Raw genomic sequence first — 18,042 nt, forward strand, 5'->3', positions numbered from 1 at the left:
CATAATTATATGTAGGCCTATTACAGCACCCCAGTTTGGGCTGTAGACAGCTGGCAAAAACAATTGGACGATATTTTAGTCAAATGACTGAATCTACAAGAAAGTATATGCACACAAACACTATGTACTCATGTAGTTTTAGGTTTCTGATGGTATAAAAATCTCAACTTTCTCAACAAGTAAGTTGGGGGAATGAGGCTGTGGATCACAAAGTGCCCTTTGAAACTCAACTAACCCAAACGTAAATCCCAACTCTTAAAAAAAGTGAAAGATGCAATTGTTCATGACAACTTTAGTCCAGTTTCATTTTTGTCTTTGTACTCTTTGTGTTCATCATGATTTAGTCTGTTACATCATATTTGGAACAAAACTATTATGTTTAGAATGAAATCATAGCAATGAGAAGTAGAAAATAAATGTAGCCAATACCTTATTGTTGTACATGTTTATGTAATACTACTAACTACCCATTGAATTGTGTCAAATGTAAGTCCCTTTTAACGTTATAATGTTTTGTAATAATGAATTGGGCTATTCCACTTGAAATCCATACACCCCTATGAATGACATGAAACATAACCTTCAAAACAGGTAGCGTGAATTGCAGATGGGGTTTATCTGAATGGATGACTCCTTTTAAAATCTATGCCCCTTGTGTGGGAGATTAAGGTCATGTCTCCCATAGGGGGTGTACAATTTCAACTTGAATAGTCCCAATGTTTTAAACAAAATGACCTGGTACAATGTATGTCTTATGCATGCGCATACCTTCACATTGGAAATGAAGTCTGGACTCTTCTATCCTATAGTGTCTAATTTGTAAATACTAACTTTGGTCATGTTTTGTATTGCAGCCCTATTTATGTTATTGTTCAGTTTGTACGATACAGATTAGTGTGGTTATTTTGAAGTTGAGAAACCCTAACCATCAGGTGTCATTTTGTACTGTAATATTTGGAATATAAGCCACAATGCCACAAGCAGTGTGACCTTTGTTGTATCAGTGAATATCATGTAAATACCACAGCTTATACTCTAGAAATTACAGTATTATGAATGCCACTCAAATGAACTAATTTGTGTGTGAGTGTAGTTTGTTTGATATGAAGATGTATGTTGATATAAATAAAGCATCCTGTATCCACCCATGGTTTGTTCAATTTGATGTTGTTTTTCAGTTGTTTATCTTCTAGATTGTTAATAACATTTGTTTTGTTTTTAGTGTTTTGAGTGCAGTTGATGTTTCTAAACCTCCCTATTTTTAAGTGTAGGTCCAGCCTGCATATTGCCTGTTTTGGAAGAACTTCTCAATGAAGGAAGACTCTTTTATATCCAGTGTATATGTGTCATAAGGAACCATAACTAATAATTTCTTGCAGTGTTTCTGTATATCCTTAATGAATGTTGTGAGATGTAATTCAGTGTCGTCAAAGGAAATAAAACTGATGTTTTTTGAGCACAATGAATTTGCTATGCTGCACAAAATGACTACTAATGATTTTGAATTTATATAATGTATATTATTTCTAACAAATTTGTTTATGTGTCCAAGGCTTACCATAAATGGCAAGTCAGGGCTTGTTTGTCTCAATGTATAAAATGTTTGTTTGTTTGTTTGTTTACAATTGCATGTGTTTTGTTTCCAAACCTGCATTTTGGTACCATGATTGTGTTTCATGCTGTTGTTTATAACCATTTTACAAATATCAATTTGTGTGCATGTTTTGAAATATTTTTGTGGCATGCTAGTGTTTATTGTTAATAAGATTTCAAATTAGAAGTAGATGTATTATGATTATATTTACTTTCTGACATATGTGACCCAGCAAGGACAAATGAGATGATTCTGGCAATCATTTCAAATAAATGAAAACTAGCACCTCAGTATCATGATATTATTCATAGTAACAATTATTGCAAGAGGAACTTAAGAACCTACTTTTTCAAACTTTTCACTTGGTTAATTGAAAATGGAAGTTGTGTTTGGAAGAATTTTTCATTTATTGACTTGTTAACAAAATGAGAATTTACAGTGCTCAAAATATATGAAAATATTTATTTGTATATTGCAATAACAAGCTTTTCAATTATTCATTTTGAATGGACAATAAATAAATTTTGAGGGTCAGCTTCGATCACCACCTTTTGAAGAGTTCAGATGCCTAAACTGATATATCCATTTTCACAATTTGAGATATGTTTGAGACATAGGCAAATATAACTTATTTAAATATAAAGAAAATGATAAGGAAATATGCACTACTTTTGGCCATGGTTTCAAGTGGGGTGTCAAATATAAAGCTAACTCTTACTGACAGATACTGGTGGCCAAACTCAAAAAGCTTTAAAAATGGTGTTTAAGTGGCTATTCCAGTTGAAATCCATACACTTGATATCTCACACAGGGGGAATAGATTTCAATTGGAGTCACCCAAAGTAACCCCATTTGAAATTCACACTCCCTCTGTGGAAGATTAAGGTCATGTCTTCCATTGGGAGTGTATGGATTTGAACTGGAATAGCCCATTTAGCGTTTATATCTGAAGTCTTTCTTATGCTGGGCCACAATTGTCAGAGATGGGATATTTAAAGCATTGGGATAGAACTTGTCCATGAAAAGAATTTTAAAAAAAATGTTTAAAAAAAATGAACACCTTTGTGGGTGTGGTGGGATAAGGTGGTTCTCATTTTGGTTGGTATTATGGACATACTTTAAACTTTTGCATTAGTGATTTGAATATTACAATTGGGTTATTTATATGAGAAGCATGGCAATCTACACATAGATTTCGTTCCCATTATCTCATTTGTATTTTTGAATTGACATTTTTATACTGGTTCCTTTCTTTTAGTGAGCACCTACCCATGTGATTCTCAGCCTTGCTCCAATGGAGGGACATGTTTTAATGCCAACTCTGACACAAGCTACATCTGTCGCTGTTTGGATCCATACACTGGGCCACAGTGTAACCAGATTTCAGGTGAGTGAGTGAATGAGTGTGTGATTGAGTGAGTGATGGAGTGATTGATTGACTGACTTTGTGAGTGGGAATGAAAGTGAGTGTGCGAGCAAGCATTTTAGAGAATATGAGAGATAAGAGAAAAAGGGTAATGAAATACATAATGATTATCAAGTGAGCTTCAACATGCATTCAATGAGGTAACATGAGCAATAAACAGTAATTCGTACAGAGTGAAAAAAATGTTAATCAAAATTTTGAAGATTATGCAGCCACTAGTTCAAAACATTTATTAAAATTAAATGAAAAAGAAAAATCAAACTTAACCACTGGACTTCATTACTTGCATACATGTTATCGCCAGTCGGATACAAAGTTGCAAATTTGAAAGGCAAAATTTTATTATTTAGTTTTTTATGTAACCCATATTAATCAATAAAAAATTAGAATAAAAATGACAGATTTACGAGTATAATTGTAGCACTAGCAAATATAGAAGATATATAGTGTTAGTATAAGCTCATTCCGTTCAGTTTTAGTGAAACATTTTTCTGTTATTTATCATTTCTTTGCCTCCAATCATTGATACACAAAGGTAAGCAACACACTGTTTGATTTGCATGACTTTCATTTTCTTTCATCCCTGTCTTTTCCTTTCTTTCCTTTGTTCTTGTTGTGCATTCCTCTTCCATAATGTCAAATGCTTTATCAGATCCATGTCTTACAAATCCGTGTATCAACAATGGTGTGTGTTATAGTCTCGACGGCGGTTCTGGGTTCTTGTGCCAATGCACCAATGGTTATGAAGGAGAACGATGTGAACTGGGAGGTAAGTTCCTATAAGCAGGTTTTGTCTTGATTTGTTAACCTTTCCCCCCTCAAATTCAAGGAATTCTCAGGATGTTTATAAGACTTTTATCATCATTGAAATGCAGTAGCGATAACCACTTCAGAGGACAGCAGCTGGTATTGCATCAATTCATTTTTTTTCTTGGTACTATTATTTTTTGACAGGAGATTTGTAAATAATTATATATTTACTAACGGTATACATACCTTTTTACTATAGTAATGCAGGTGGAACAGGATATGCATGACTTATTATTCAGTCATGGATGGAAGATGACCTGACGATCATTGTTGATCAATTATTGCAGAAACCTTTGTGCTGTGGGAAAATTAAGAACTTAGTCAAATTTTCTACTAACTTAGAAAAATTTTCTACTTAATGTGACATTAATTGTGACTGGATCAAGCAAAATGAGGATGATGACACCAAAGTTGTTTATAAGTTGATTTATCATTCAATCTGTAGCAGATTTATTGTTTTTTAATGTATTTTGCTATAACATTTTGATGGCATTTACATCAAAATAAAGTTGATTTGAAGTTGTTTATCATAATGCATAATCTGACAATGGACTTTTTGTGACATTGACTTCATGTTGCTCAATTGAGTCACAATTATTGTTTGAGGTGACGATTGGCTGGAATGTCAACTTTCTATCAGCAATGAACACTGTTAAGCAAAGAACTAACAACTAGTATAATCAGAGATGTATCAATTACACAATGTTATGTTTATGTTAAATCTCTAAAAATCTCACAAGCATCAAATATATCAGATTTTATTGTCTGACAATCGAGGAGGACTTAAAGAAAATTGAGTTGTACATGCCAAGAGAATCTCTACGATGTTACAGGTACAAAATCTTCACATTATGTCACAGTATCATGGGTTTTGCAGAGACAGATCTCACATTTGCTAAGCATGCTGTCAGCCGTATTTTACAATGCCTTTACCATATAGGTTAAAAAAACCTGTTTAAGTAGCCAATAGAAAAACAGCTGACAGGTTATGTAGGTTAGCATAGCAAGAAGGGTACTAGATTGATTGATGATTGATTGTTGATCGGTTGGTTGATTAAATGATTGAAAGATTGATTAATAGATTGATTGGCAACTAATTGGTCGATTGAGTGATTGGATCAATTTTTTGTGTGAATATTTTTTGGATTCCAACCAATATATTGTCAAATTGAATTGTAGGTTTACTCTGAGAATAAACGGTACTTGCTTGTGTGAATGATTTTGATCAAAGAAGAAGAAAATGTACTCGATCTAAAACTAATGTGATGGATCTGAATCAATGGCATTCAAAGTACAATTTACGTATACACAGTTGAGATCTGTCTCTGGTAAACCCCATATTGATAGTGCATTTTAGATTGTATTAGATTGAAACACCATCACTAACTGCCTGATTTGCCTTGCCATTCACTAGTATACTGACACAGAGTGTGATAGCAGAGTCATCATGTTGTATTAATGTAGCATGTGTGTGATTTTCTATCATTGCATGATAAACACAGAATCATTCAACAAATGTTCTATCACAAGTGGTAGAAATTATGAGAATTTAAATCAGCACCTTACAATCCAATATATCAGATTTGTAGTTTCCTAGCACCTCTTTGAGATGCATGTAAATCTGCAATATGCAAAAGTCTCAACAGCCCATACTGACATCCCTAAGCAACTGCATGAGTTGCACTCTGAAAGCAACCCAGTTACAGTCACGTCTGTTTATCAAAAACATATATACCACTGTTACTTTACATCATGCTTTTGCATCAACATTTGATCACAGCACCATGACATTTTGAATGGAAACTTTAAAAAGATCTTCTTTAGTTGATGCAATTATTTATGATCTTTGTCATGTATCCACAGAAATGTTGTATAAAACTATATTGTGCCCATCTTGCAGAGCTTTTCTTAAATCATCAACTGTTTTCCCCCAATTTCAAAAACTGATATTTTTCATGAAAATTTTTATGTTCACTTTGCATGATGTGTTTAGATTCTGTAGACTAATTGTTAATTGTATGTTTAAAGGGACATTCAGTGATTTTAAGTTTCATTATTATTACACTTGTTTGTCAATGATACACTCAGTGTTTGCAAAAGAAAATCAGTTTTGAGGAGAAAGTAGTTTGGTATGTTATATGGATCATATTTTCATTAAATGCCTCCTAAACCCCCTGCTGTGATTGTAATCATACGTTTAATCAGCATTGTAACTTTCTAATTCAGTTGTTGTGTTTTCTAGATTTTAAATGAGTTTATACAAACACAGATCCATGCAAAATCATATCATATCACACTATACCTTCAATTACATGTAAGAATTGATCAGAAATTCATTGGATCCCAATAATTTAACAAAATATTCTACTTTCTTAAATAAACATGTTGCTTTATTTGGCATTTTATATGTACAATATCATGAAATGAAAATAAGGATATTCTTAAAAAATGGCCACCCCCATGTAATCTATGAATGTCTCTTAAATTGCATGATTTGACTTGTAACAGATAGAAAAGAACTTAGAACTGAACTTATGTTATTGATTTTGATGTTGTTGTCTTGCCTTTGACACAATCTAATATTGAATATATCTAAGAAAACTGTTCTTTTAAAACCAGTAGAAATATTTTGTATGGTGAATAACTGACTATTTACATTGACCAGAATAACTGTCCCAGACTGTGAGTTGGTAAGTTTGGTAAATTTGAACCACATATTGATGGTTGAACCTTGCTCAAAAACCTTGTGGTTCAGTTATAGAGACATTTTAATTCTCTTGGTTAGGCTGGCGTCATACAAAGAGGGAAGCACACACAAAAAAAGCAGTTTGCACACCTGCAGTCTTGCTGAGCTGGTTACCATGCGTGTACTTGATGCCTCACAGTGCAATTGGTTAAGGATTTTACATAGCTTACCTCATCCCACCCAAGTGGAATTGGGAGCTGTTTAGCAGATTTTTTCAGATTTTTTCAGATTGAAATAGTTCTACTGGTATTAAAACAACAAAGAAATCTATTCTTTGGTTCACCTGAACTTGGTTGTGACATCAGTACCTTTATGCAGTTGCATTGCAAGCGTGCCGACAAACTGCCCTTGCACACATGCATGTACTCTATGCGAGGTTAACTTTACGCATGCGATTAAATACTGTGCCCAGTAAAATATGCACATACGTCACTACTGAACTTGAGGCAAACCAATATATACTAATTTGATGAATCAAATAAATTGTCTGCTGTGTAGTAACATATCAAATAAAATTCTCCTACTATTCTTGTATTAGAAATCAATATGAAATGTGCATATTTTGTCCTCACTTGAAGGTGCTGATGATCCATGCAGGACCAATCCATGTGTAAACGGTGGCACCTGCTTCAGAGGGCAAGGCTCTGGTTTCCTCTGTAATTGTCCACCATCTCACACTGGCACTCTCTGTGAGGAACCAAGTAAGTACTGTCACTACCACCAACATTGTACCCATGTCACCAGGTCAAGCGGTGGGGTGTGGCAGGGAAAAACAAAGGCCAACTTAGGGCATTTGCCTTTTTGGATTAACACCAAGCTAATTATAAGACTTTTTCTACATTGAGGCTGGCTTTCCCTTTTAAAAGCCATTTTTATTTTATCATTAAACAATATTTTTGGCCCTTATTTTCCATTATAACCTCAGCAGATGTGATCCAATCTTAAGAATTTGTTTATACTGTGCAAGCAGAAGATGATAATAACTCAAAATTGCCTCATTTGGCCTCGTTAGATTTGGTCACATATGAACCTTCCTTCAACCATTTCTTGGATTGTTTCTGCCCATTTGATCACAGTTCGTGGGTGTGCTTTATCTCCATGTCTCAACTTTGGCACCTGCTATGCATCCAGTTTTGAAGTCAATGGCTATTTCTGTGATTGTGTTCCACCATTTACTGGACTCAATTGTGAATTAGGTAAGTTGTTGGAATATTCTATCTGCTTAAAAAGGGACAATCAAATATTTTCTATATATTAAATTAGAATAACTTGTGCTTGTTTCATAAAATATTGCAAAAATATTGCAAATGTTTTTAAAATATTGCAAATGAGAGTTAATTTAAGATCATATTTCACTTCAAGAATTTTGATTTTTTAAATCTGTAAAAATTATCAGCATTAATATGGTAATACATGATGCAAGTACAAACATGTTACTATTGGGGAGTTTTTTCTTTTGATTGTGTGTTACAGATCCATGTAATCCTACTCCATGTCAGAATGAAGCCACCTGTTATATTGCTGATGGATTTGGTGACGGATTCTTCTGTAGTTGCCCAGCAACCTTTACTGGTGATTTATGTGAGACTAGAGGTAAGTCTACATCAACAGGAAAAACAAAATACAACCATTTGAAGGTAGCTTTTTAAAAGTAGATTATATTAAGTAGATCACTTTGACAAGTTGAATCATTAAGAATGCTATATTGTGAATGAAAAGAAGTCTCAATATATCTATGATAGGATTCTTAATGTTTTAGATTCAATAGACAGCGGCCTAACAAGCCAAAATTTTGTCCCCATACGTCAATTTTTCGTCCTGGTCTTTCGAATTTCTCTGTCCCCATTTGCTACATTTTCATCAGATTTTTTAAATTTTCGTTCTATTTTAGTCATTTTAATGACACATTTTACTCTTTGCCATCCCCATTTTATCCCTGAAACTTTGTTTTGGGGGAATTTCCCCAGCCCTACCTGGTTTCTGGTAACCCATCTAAGTGAACGTAAGTAGTCTGATTACAAAGATGAGCTGTGGAAGTGGGTAAAAGAAGCATCAAATGTTTTTGAAAAGAACATGAAAACCTAATCAACATTTTAAATTTTAACCCCCCGCCCCAAAAAACCATAGTTTTGTGCATATGACTTCCTTGTTCTTTTACATAGTTTCTGAAAGATATGTGCTTATTGCTGATGTTGCTTCAATCTGTTTGATTTTCATATTATCTTTGCAGAAAATGTGTGTGATTTGACTCAACCCTGTTTTAATGGTGGTACATGTTACCAGGCCATAAGTAACCCTGATGGGTACCTGTGTGTTTGCCCTGATACTCATACTGGAACTAACTGTGGAGAAAGTGGTGAGTAGATCATATACAATATACAGTAAGCCAAAAAATTAAGGTACCAGTTATGTTCACCTCCTGTATATCCTAAACAAAGACAGATATGTCATAACTGGAACCAGCAGCCAATAGCTGCATCTTTTAACTCGAATTTAAGACCTCATTCGTTGAAATTTTTCAAGAAATAAAGACACAGCGATCCCAAAACCCAAGGAAGATACCAATTTAACAGTTGCAGTTTGCTACATTAAATGCCCTATTGATTTGTACACGAAGCGTTCGTGAATAAGAGAACTAGCGTTGTGCTTCCATTGATTAGCGCGTTAAAACTAGCGTCGTGCATTCATTGATTAGAACACAAAAGTGCAACTTTTGATTTATAATAATAATATTTATTTCAATTGTCATAAATTACAAACATGAAAAAAACACTAAAAGCAATTTAAACTAGATATATTGCATCCTCAGAAGGCTGCGAAGTCCAGCCGTGACCTTGAAGTGACTTCACAGTTATCTGACATGCAGTGTTTGAAATTGGTGCCTCCGATCCCATATACGCTAATTCTTTAGTCATAATGAAGTTAATTATTGTGATTTTTATAACATACATATCTCTAACATTAATATAATAAGGCGTAATCGTGTTGTTGTTTTCCTTGAAAGAGCGGTATAAAAAGAACACAGCAAAAATGTACATACCTTATCACGAGAGCTCATAGCGTATAGCAATGTGTTGCAATAGAAAAATGTACCATGGCGTCCGACTTTAGAAAATTAATAATGTGATGGTAATCGGTCAGTGCCATAGAGTGCTATAGAGTGCTTGCGGAAGGTCATTAGTTCAAATCATCCTCCAGACACGCCCCAGAAGACATGCAAATGCATGCAGCACAATACCAATCACCTGTGTAACTGGTATTGATCAAAGTAATTCTTTTGTACTCCATGCATTTGCATATCTTCTGGAGCGTGTCTGGAGGATGATTTGAACTAATGACCTTCCGTCTAAGCACTCTGTATGGGATTTAAATAAAGTGCATCAAGTCAGTTTCTTTAGTATTATTAACATGCATGACTGACCAAGAGTAAATAGAACCTCTGAATAGAAAGGACAATTATCTGTTTACCAAAGCGGGACAATCTACATTCATAGATTATCTTCTATGAATAGCTGTCTATAAGATGATTATGTAACAGTATCAATAACTTGTGATCTACTCTGTCGTTTAGTGCAGTATGCTCTCACATTTTTGCCTAACTATACATCTTATGATTTTTAACGGTGTGTAGAGTAGCCTGCATTAGTGCCTAACTCTGTTATATTGGCTGTTAAGTTAGGCAAATTGTTTTACAATCACCGTTAGAAAGTGTCTGGTTTTATGAAATCGCAATTTTCATTTTAAATCATTCAAATTGGATAAAATGTTCAATTTTACCCCTTTTGACCTTTGGTTGACCTCTGGTGACCTTGAAAAGACCTCCATTATATTTTGAATCATACTAGAATTACAAATAACAATTTTTATTCAAATTGGATAAACTTTTAAATATTACCCCTTTTGACCCCAAAACAGACCCCTCCCCATGTTCAAACCAAATCTGATAATAACCCTATATGCACCCAATGCTATAATCATTTTGGCATTATTCTGATGATCACAGAACTTAATATGCAGGAAGAAGTGAACTTTAAGGTGATTTTCAGTAATCAACCCTATTTTACCCCTTCATGACCTTGAACTCAAAATCCGTGTTTACCCTATAGACACCAGCTAATGTCAGTGCATATGTGTCAATCTCATCTCTGTACTATGTAATCTGTAGGAAAGGAAGCCTTTTGAAAGTATTTGGTTATGTGCAGAAAAAATCCCCTTCATGACCTTTGGCCCCAAATCTGTGTTTACCCCATAGACTCCAACTATAGTCGATGCCGATGACCAAGTCTCATTGCGCTACCATGTAATCTGTAAAAGAAGAAGCATTTTTGGTAAAAATCGCATTTTTAACCAAAATTACTCATGCGTGACATTTGACCCCAAATGGGTCATGTCAAATGTAAAGCCTGGTGTAGTGGAGCCTTTGTCCAAGTTTGGTCAGAATCGGTCAAATAATTAGGGAGCTAGAGCCAATTATGTTAAATGTTGACAGAAAGAAAGAAAGAAAGAAAGAAGAAGAAACCACTGGGATTCAAGAGTCCAGCCGTTGCTCGGCTGGACTAATGACAATCCAGGAAAGAAGAAATAGACTAAACAGTCCAAACACAATGTGTTCTTCTTTCCTGATTATAAGTACATATAAAAATAATAATAAATTCAAGATACATGTACACATTAAAAAAAAAAAACATTTTAGAAAAAAAGAGTGAACACTCTAAGACATAACATATGCACATAGGATGTATCAACAGAGCACAAGATAGGCATGGCAGCAAAATAAATTAATACACATGTGAACAATGTTACTACCTTAGAGTGGGCCTACATGTAACTCAAATTATACAACTATTGGAACTATGTAAGTTTCCAAAACATTTTAGATATACATGCATATGAAAAACATAATTACATCATAAAATGTTCTTTACACATTGCCTTAAACAAGTTAAGGGAGGCGCAGAGCGGACATCAGTGGGAAGTTCATTCCACAAACGTGGAAAGGAAACAAAAACAGAATTGAAAAAGGCATTGGTATGAGAACTACAGTGGAGATATCTAAGCTCTTTAACCTTAGAAGGCTTGAAAAATTGGCAAAAGGAAGAAGAAGGACCAATTCCATTAATCAATTTAAAGCAGAAGATCAACCTTAACAAATCAAATAAGTTGCATGTTTTAAGTAATCCAAATTCGTCTAATCTAGACTCATATGAAAGATCAGAAGGACACCTCTTCCTATACATCAAGACTTTAGAAATCTTTCTCTGACTCTTATCTAACCTATCAAGCAGGCCAGTCTGACAAGGATTCCAAATTACAGCACAGTATGTAAGATGAGGGAGTATCAATGCTTTAAATAGATGCAGAAGAGCACTGAAGTGCATATGGCGAGAAGTTCTGATGACAAAACCAGTTAGGCGAGAAACCTTTTACAGATATTATCAACATGTGAAGTGAGCGATAAGGAAGAGTTGAAAACAACACCAAGTAGTTTATACTCATCAACAACCTTAATTGGAATACCACCTAACTTGTATGTAAAAAGACTGCAAGCCCTAGACCTCGAAAAATGAACAACAGCACACTTAGAAGCATTAAGGGGGAGATTATTCTCAATGGTCCACCTGTGAATTCTGTCAAGATCTTTCTGCAGAGCAAGGTGATCCTCAAAAGTTCGAATAGAACGTACAAGTGTATGGTCATCAGCAAATTGAAATAAGGGAGTTAGGTTTTAGATCACTGTTTCTTTAATTCTCAACCAATTTCAACAAGTAAGGTCTTAAATTAGAGCTAAAGAGTACATGTATTGGCTGCTTGTTTTAATTTTGATATATTTGTCTTTATTTAGGATATACAGGGGTGAACACAACTGGTACCTTAATTTTTTGGCTTACTGTATGCAAGCTATGAAATATTCATGCGTACACTGGAGAATGAATCTGTCAGCATTGCATAGGAATGAAGTAGCTAGATTCAGTCATTCCAGTCATAAATTTGATTTCAATGAATAACCAGATTATGCCAGGAAATATCCATTTTGTTAAGGAGTTTGTAGTATTTGTTTTACAAGATGGCATACTGTATGCTGGGTGTTGTGAGCATGCACTGGTTCTTGGCCTGACCAAGGTCCATGTACAATAGACTTTAAGCATCTAATAAGTCTTAATAATACATGTAGTAGTCAGTGGCGTAACTAGGGTTGGTAGCGCCCGGGGCAAGAAACAAAATTGGCGCCCCTACCCCCACCCGAGAATATCTTAGACGCGGGGGTGTGGGAATGGCATCTTTATTAAGTGAAGCCGATTTGGCGCCCCCTAGTGGTAGCGCCCAGGGCATCTTGCCCCTAGTTACCCCACTGGTAGTAGTTTGAATAAAAACCCACAAAATCACTGTCATTTATTTTATTTACAGTTCATATATGTGAGAGAGCATCACCATGTTTGAATGGCGGGACATGTTTCCGTGGTAGCGGATCTGTTGCCAATAGTTACCTGTGTGCCTGCTTGGCATCCTATACTGGCCAAGATTGTGAAACCTTTGTGGAGGGTAAGATTACTTCATCTCAAATTGAAGCTATACAACCACAAATTCACATTTGGTTTCAAATGTACACTTTGATCGTCAATTATGCTTACCTCTGAAATATAATATTCAACATCCTTAAGCTCAGATGAAGAAAAAAATACAAAGAATGTTCAGAAAGATAGGCGAGACAGAATATTTTCCTGTGAGTGGAAGTATTTTGTTTCTGGACATAGATATACACAGGTGCTTGCCAAAATCACAAATCATGCATTATTATTTTCAAGAATGTAGGCTACATGTGTGACTAAATGCACTTATTTGAAACCAGTATTCATCTAAAACAACATCTTGTTTAATTTCCAGGTACAAACCCTAATAAAACAATCTATGTAATTAATGATTATATTTGCATTTTCTAGTTGATCCTTGCATGATTGGAAATACTCCCCGATGTCAAAATGGTGGTACATGTTTCTCATTCCCACCGACACCAACTATTCCTAGCGGATTTATTTGTCAATGTAGAACATTCTTTTATGGTACTGAGTGTGACGAGTATGGTGAGTGATGTAATGCTTGATTAGGTGCTTGCTTATGGGCTTGACTGACTCATATGCATATCATCTGCACTCATTCAATTGCCATACATATAGAACATTGCAACCATTACCTCATTGCCAAGAGAATAGCGTGTGGTGTAACAATTGCTGGGTTACTTGGTTGACTTATTTGCTTGACTCGATTTATTGCTTGCTTAAGTGCTTGGCTAAATATGGAAGTGCAAATTACTAGGTGTAATTATGATTATAGCACCTGGATTATACAATTACCTGTTTTTGTTTTTGTTGCATTTTGCTAATTTGAATCCCAAAATGCTCTGCTGCTTTGAAGGTTCCTTCTGCAACCCCAATCCCTGCTATTCTGGAGGTTTTTGTGCTCCGTTGCCTTCTTCGTTATTGGGCTATATATGCGCTTGTCCAGCGGACTACTTTGGTGACCGATGTGAAACATACAGTAAGTTCTGGACTGGGTCTGACAGTTCATCTGGCATACTGATAGGTGAACTTGGAGTCTATTTTGATATCATATTCACTTCCCTAGTTACTGGCTAAGCTTGCGGAAGCGCTATTGGTATCACATTCACACTGTTTTGACTACTGCTCATACATAGGTGGAAGAATTGGGTTCCAAAGGGGTCACTGGATATTCTTCAATATCACCTGCATATTACATGGTACCATCCTGCTGCACCTGACCATACCCTGGGACCATGTCTGATTGGTCACCACAAGTATCTTTACCTATTTCATTGCCATGCACAAAGAATATTCTATCACATCAATTGATTATGTGATCCATTGCCAACATGCAGTGCAACAGCCTAGGGTTTTGCATTTGGCTACAGAATAATCAGTATTATCACCCTTATATCCTTGTCCTTATTTTATTTTTTGAAAGCCTCAGTTTTTTTGTTCAAATTTAACTATAATTATCAATGCCCTAATGTGTGCTTTTCACTTGCTTTCCATTTGTCTCTGATGTCAAATGAATCATGACCATTCCTCCATCAATATCTGCTTGGTATAGACAAACCTAATTTAATCATACATTGTCTGGTAACCCTATCCCTGCTAAATCTAATACCTGGGGTACCTCCCCTTCAGTATCATGGGAGTAAGCAGCACATAGCCCCCCCTTCTACTCAAACCACCAGGGGTTATGGTTAACTCGAATCCTGCTAAATCCAACATCTGGTGTACCTCTCCTTCAGTGTCTTGGGGTAGGCAGCACATAGCCCCCCCCTACTCAAGCGAAACCTGGGGGTTATGGTTAACCCTAACTCTGCCAAATTCAACATAATCCAACACCCGGGTGCCTCCCTTCAGCGGTGCTGGGGCAGGAAACACAAAGGTCCTCTCCACTCAAGCCACACCTAGGGAGTTATGCTACAACATAATCCAACACCAGGTGTTTCAGCAGCACAGGGCAGGCAGCTCATCAGCCCCATCCACTCAACCACCCTTGGGGGTTAGTGTTAATAATGCTTCACCAATATACTCATCTTGTCGTCCATCATATATGCTGCTTATTTAAATCAACTTTGCTATAATCCTGATTATATATGCAATTCATAATGCTCTTGAGGTGTATTATTCCATTGGTTGCTGTGATTACTAATGATTATATTATTTTCTCATACACATTGTATCAAGGTTGGGAAGCTGGTTACACTATTAAAAATTACATTTTTAAGTTGCAGGGGACAAAGAGTCATTTTGCAGTGCCAACTTATGCTTTTAAAATTTCCATTTATCTGTATGCTAACAAACCTAAAGCATGTAATGAGGGTGCTATTAATTATGTAAATGGTGAAAGTTGTATACTATATTGATAACAATTGGATCAAAATGATATTATCTTGTTAAAATTGTTAAATATATGGAACATATATGTGAAGTCATATACAGGGGGAGTATGCATTTCAAAATTATTAATCCTAGCCAATTCCATTTGAAGAATTGCCTTAAATCTTTATTTAAATTAGATTTCAAATGGAATAAATATGCTACAATGATGAGTGAATGATGAGACATACAGACACTGGTGAAATCACAATTCTTATAAGGGTCTTCTTTCCACTGAGTAGCATCTTACACAATCAAATAATGGGAATAAAGCACAGCTCATGATTGGCATACCTGATTGACCAATGTAGCGCAATATTTTCGCAGGGGTTTAATTTTCTGACTTTTCGTGGTTGAAACAGGCAGCTGCAAATTTGTAACCTTGCAAAAAATTTTATTTAAAAAGTACTTAATGTGAATATATTTGGAAACCAAATTAAACCCCACTAAACTGTCCAGAATGTATAAAATCAACAAAAATCAAATCAAATATCCCACAATGCAGTAGTTGCATTCAAAATTTCATCAATTGATTGGTTTGTTTCTTGTGCTTTTTGCAACACATTTATGGATATTATGAATAGCATCCTTATTATAACTGCAATCAACCATACTATTTTACTTAATACTCTGGATTCTGAATTTTTTCCCTTTAAAATGTAACAGAAACTATTTTATATACTTCATTTTTGCGCCCTTTTCGTCACATGATTATACAAGAAACAAGACAGAATCATGTTTGTTTGATGTGTTAAACTTTGTCAAACATATTATTATAACATTACTATTTTGTTTCATTTAATTCAGCTTATTCTTTATTTACCCTTTTTATTGTAAATGACATTAAAGCACAGGAGGTACACAGTTATTATGAAATTATATATGCTACCATCATATCACATGATATGCTTTCATCATGTATCAATTGTTATGCATATTTATATTGAAATGTTATGTATTGTTTTTAACAGACTTCTTTATGTTTTCTGAGCTATCCTTTCATCTCTATCTCTATACATGTTTATCATCTATTAGTTAAAATACCATGTAGATTAGTTCAAGTAGAAATCAACATAGTAATTTGTGACAAATGAACAGATGTAGGGGTGTAAAGAGCTCTAAACTTTAGAATAATATTGCTAACTTGATGTTTGTAAGTTATGTTTGTTCTGTGAAAAATTATAAACCATTTTCTTTGTTTTGATGACCAATTTAGATAATAATATGGTTTTCAGAGATTAGTAAACTGAATAAATTGCATTAAGTAATTCCAGAAGTTTTGAACCAGATATTTTTCTAGTTGTTTTACTAAAGTACCCATTTTTTGCTCCCATATATGGGCCAACACAATTTTACTTTTAAAATCCTTGATTTTGGTTTTGCCTTGTCCATCATTACATATTTAGAATTAGGCCAAAAATTTGTATGCATGATCTAGAATATATCTAAAAACAAAACTAGAATTATATATCAAAGAATTTATCAGAGTAATTTGAATAAGAATTTACATGATATTTCTTAACTGAAGTGAAGCTTAGTTTGTAAAAATGAACCATAGCAAATGAAATGAACTCTTTATAGAAGAACACATGTTTAGCTTGGTAGTTTGAAAAGTAAATCTTTGTCATCGCCTGTAAATTGGATCAGAAGGAAATCTTTAGAGAAAAAAAATGAATTACTGAAATTTTGTTTAGAAATAATTCATTTTTTATTTTTCTTATGGAAACATAAATGTACAGGTACAAGTTCTTAGGTGTGTACAATTAAACAAGTAGATTACATGCAATTACTTAATTTTGTTTTGTTTTTGTTGCATTTTGCTAATTTTAACCCCCAATGCATTGCTGCTTTAATGTAGATCCTTACTGCAACCCCAATCCTTGCTATTCCGGAGGTACATGTATTCCGTCACCTTCTTCAACGTTGGGCTATATATGCACTTGCCCAGTAGACTACTCTGGAGAACGATGTGCAACATACCGTAAGTGTCTGCATTGGATTTGACTGGCTATATTCATCTGCAATGGTGATATGTGAACTTGGAGTCTATTTTGATCTCTTGTTACTTCTTTTTTATGGACTGAAATATAACACAGACACACCCTACCCTCCACCCCACACCCCCACCTGTAATCGCCTCAGAACGTAGATGTAGTTTAAGACTATGCAAACGCGGATATTCCCTTTAAATATGAAATTTTGCCTAGGCTAGCATCTGCGAATGGTATATCTACCATTATGATAGAAGACGTATCTTGCAAATGCATCATATATGCAATTGTGAATATTTGCAGACCTTATTGAACCAAGGACAGTCCCCCATTGCAAAGAGCTCCACAGTTTAAATGGAAAATGTCAGTGTGTGTCCTCATTTGCAGTCATTTTCCCATGCACCCCTACTCTCCCCCGTGCAAGTATGTGTACGTACGCACAAACACCCACCCCACACCTTGCTGCAAAAAGATAAACCAGGTGTGGAATCCTGACAGTAAAATGTATAGTGTTTTTAAAAATGTTACAAAAACGTAGCTATAGAAATAAA

General features: G+C 34.9%; 1 protein-coding gene across 1 annotated transcript in view; it reads left to right on the forward strand.

Annotated features, from left to right (window-relative positions):
• The window catches only part of LOC140156015 (uncharacterized), a 193,137-nt gene that overhangs the window by 95,134 nt on the left and 79,961 nt on the right, over window positions 1-18,042 (forward strand). Inside the window, exons 26-34 of the mRNA XM_072179104.1 lie at window positions 2,853-2,981; window positions 3,673-3,789; window positions 7,155-7,277; window positions 7,653-7,772; window positions 8,050-8,169; window positions 8,807-8,932; window positions 12,982-13,116; window positions 13,515-13,655; window positions 17,359-17,481. Of these exons, the coding sequence (XP_072035205.1) occupies window positions 2,853-2,981; window positions 3,673-3,789; window positions 7,155-7,277; window positions 7,653-7,772; window positions 8,050-8,169; window positions 8,807-8,932; window positions 12,982-13,116; window positions 13,515-13,655; window positions 17,359-17,481 (1,134 nt within the window). The remainder of the gene's footprint in view (window positions 1-2,852; window positions 2,982-3,672; window positions 3,790-7,154; window positions 7,278-7,652; window positions 7,773-8,049; window positions 8,170-8,806; window positions 8,933-12,981; window positions 13,117-13,514; window positions 13,656-17,358; window positions 17,482-18,042) is intronic.

The sequence above is a fragment of the Amphiura filiformis genome, chromosome 6 (genome assembly GCF_039555335.1).
Source record: "Amphiura filiformis chromosome 6, Afil_fr2py, whole genome shotgun sequence".
NCBI lineage: Eukaryota > Metazoa > Echinodermata > Ophiuroidea > Amphilepidida > Amphiuridae > Amphiura > Amphiura filiformis.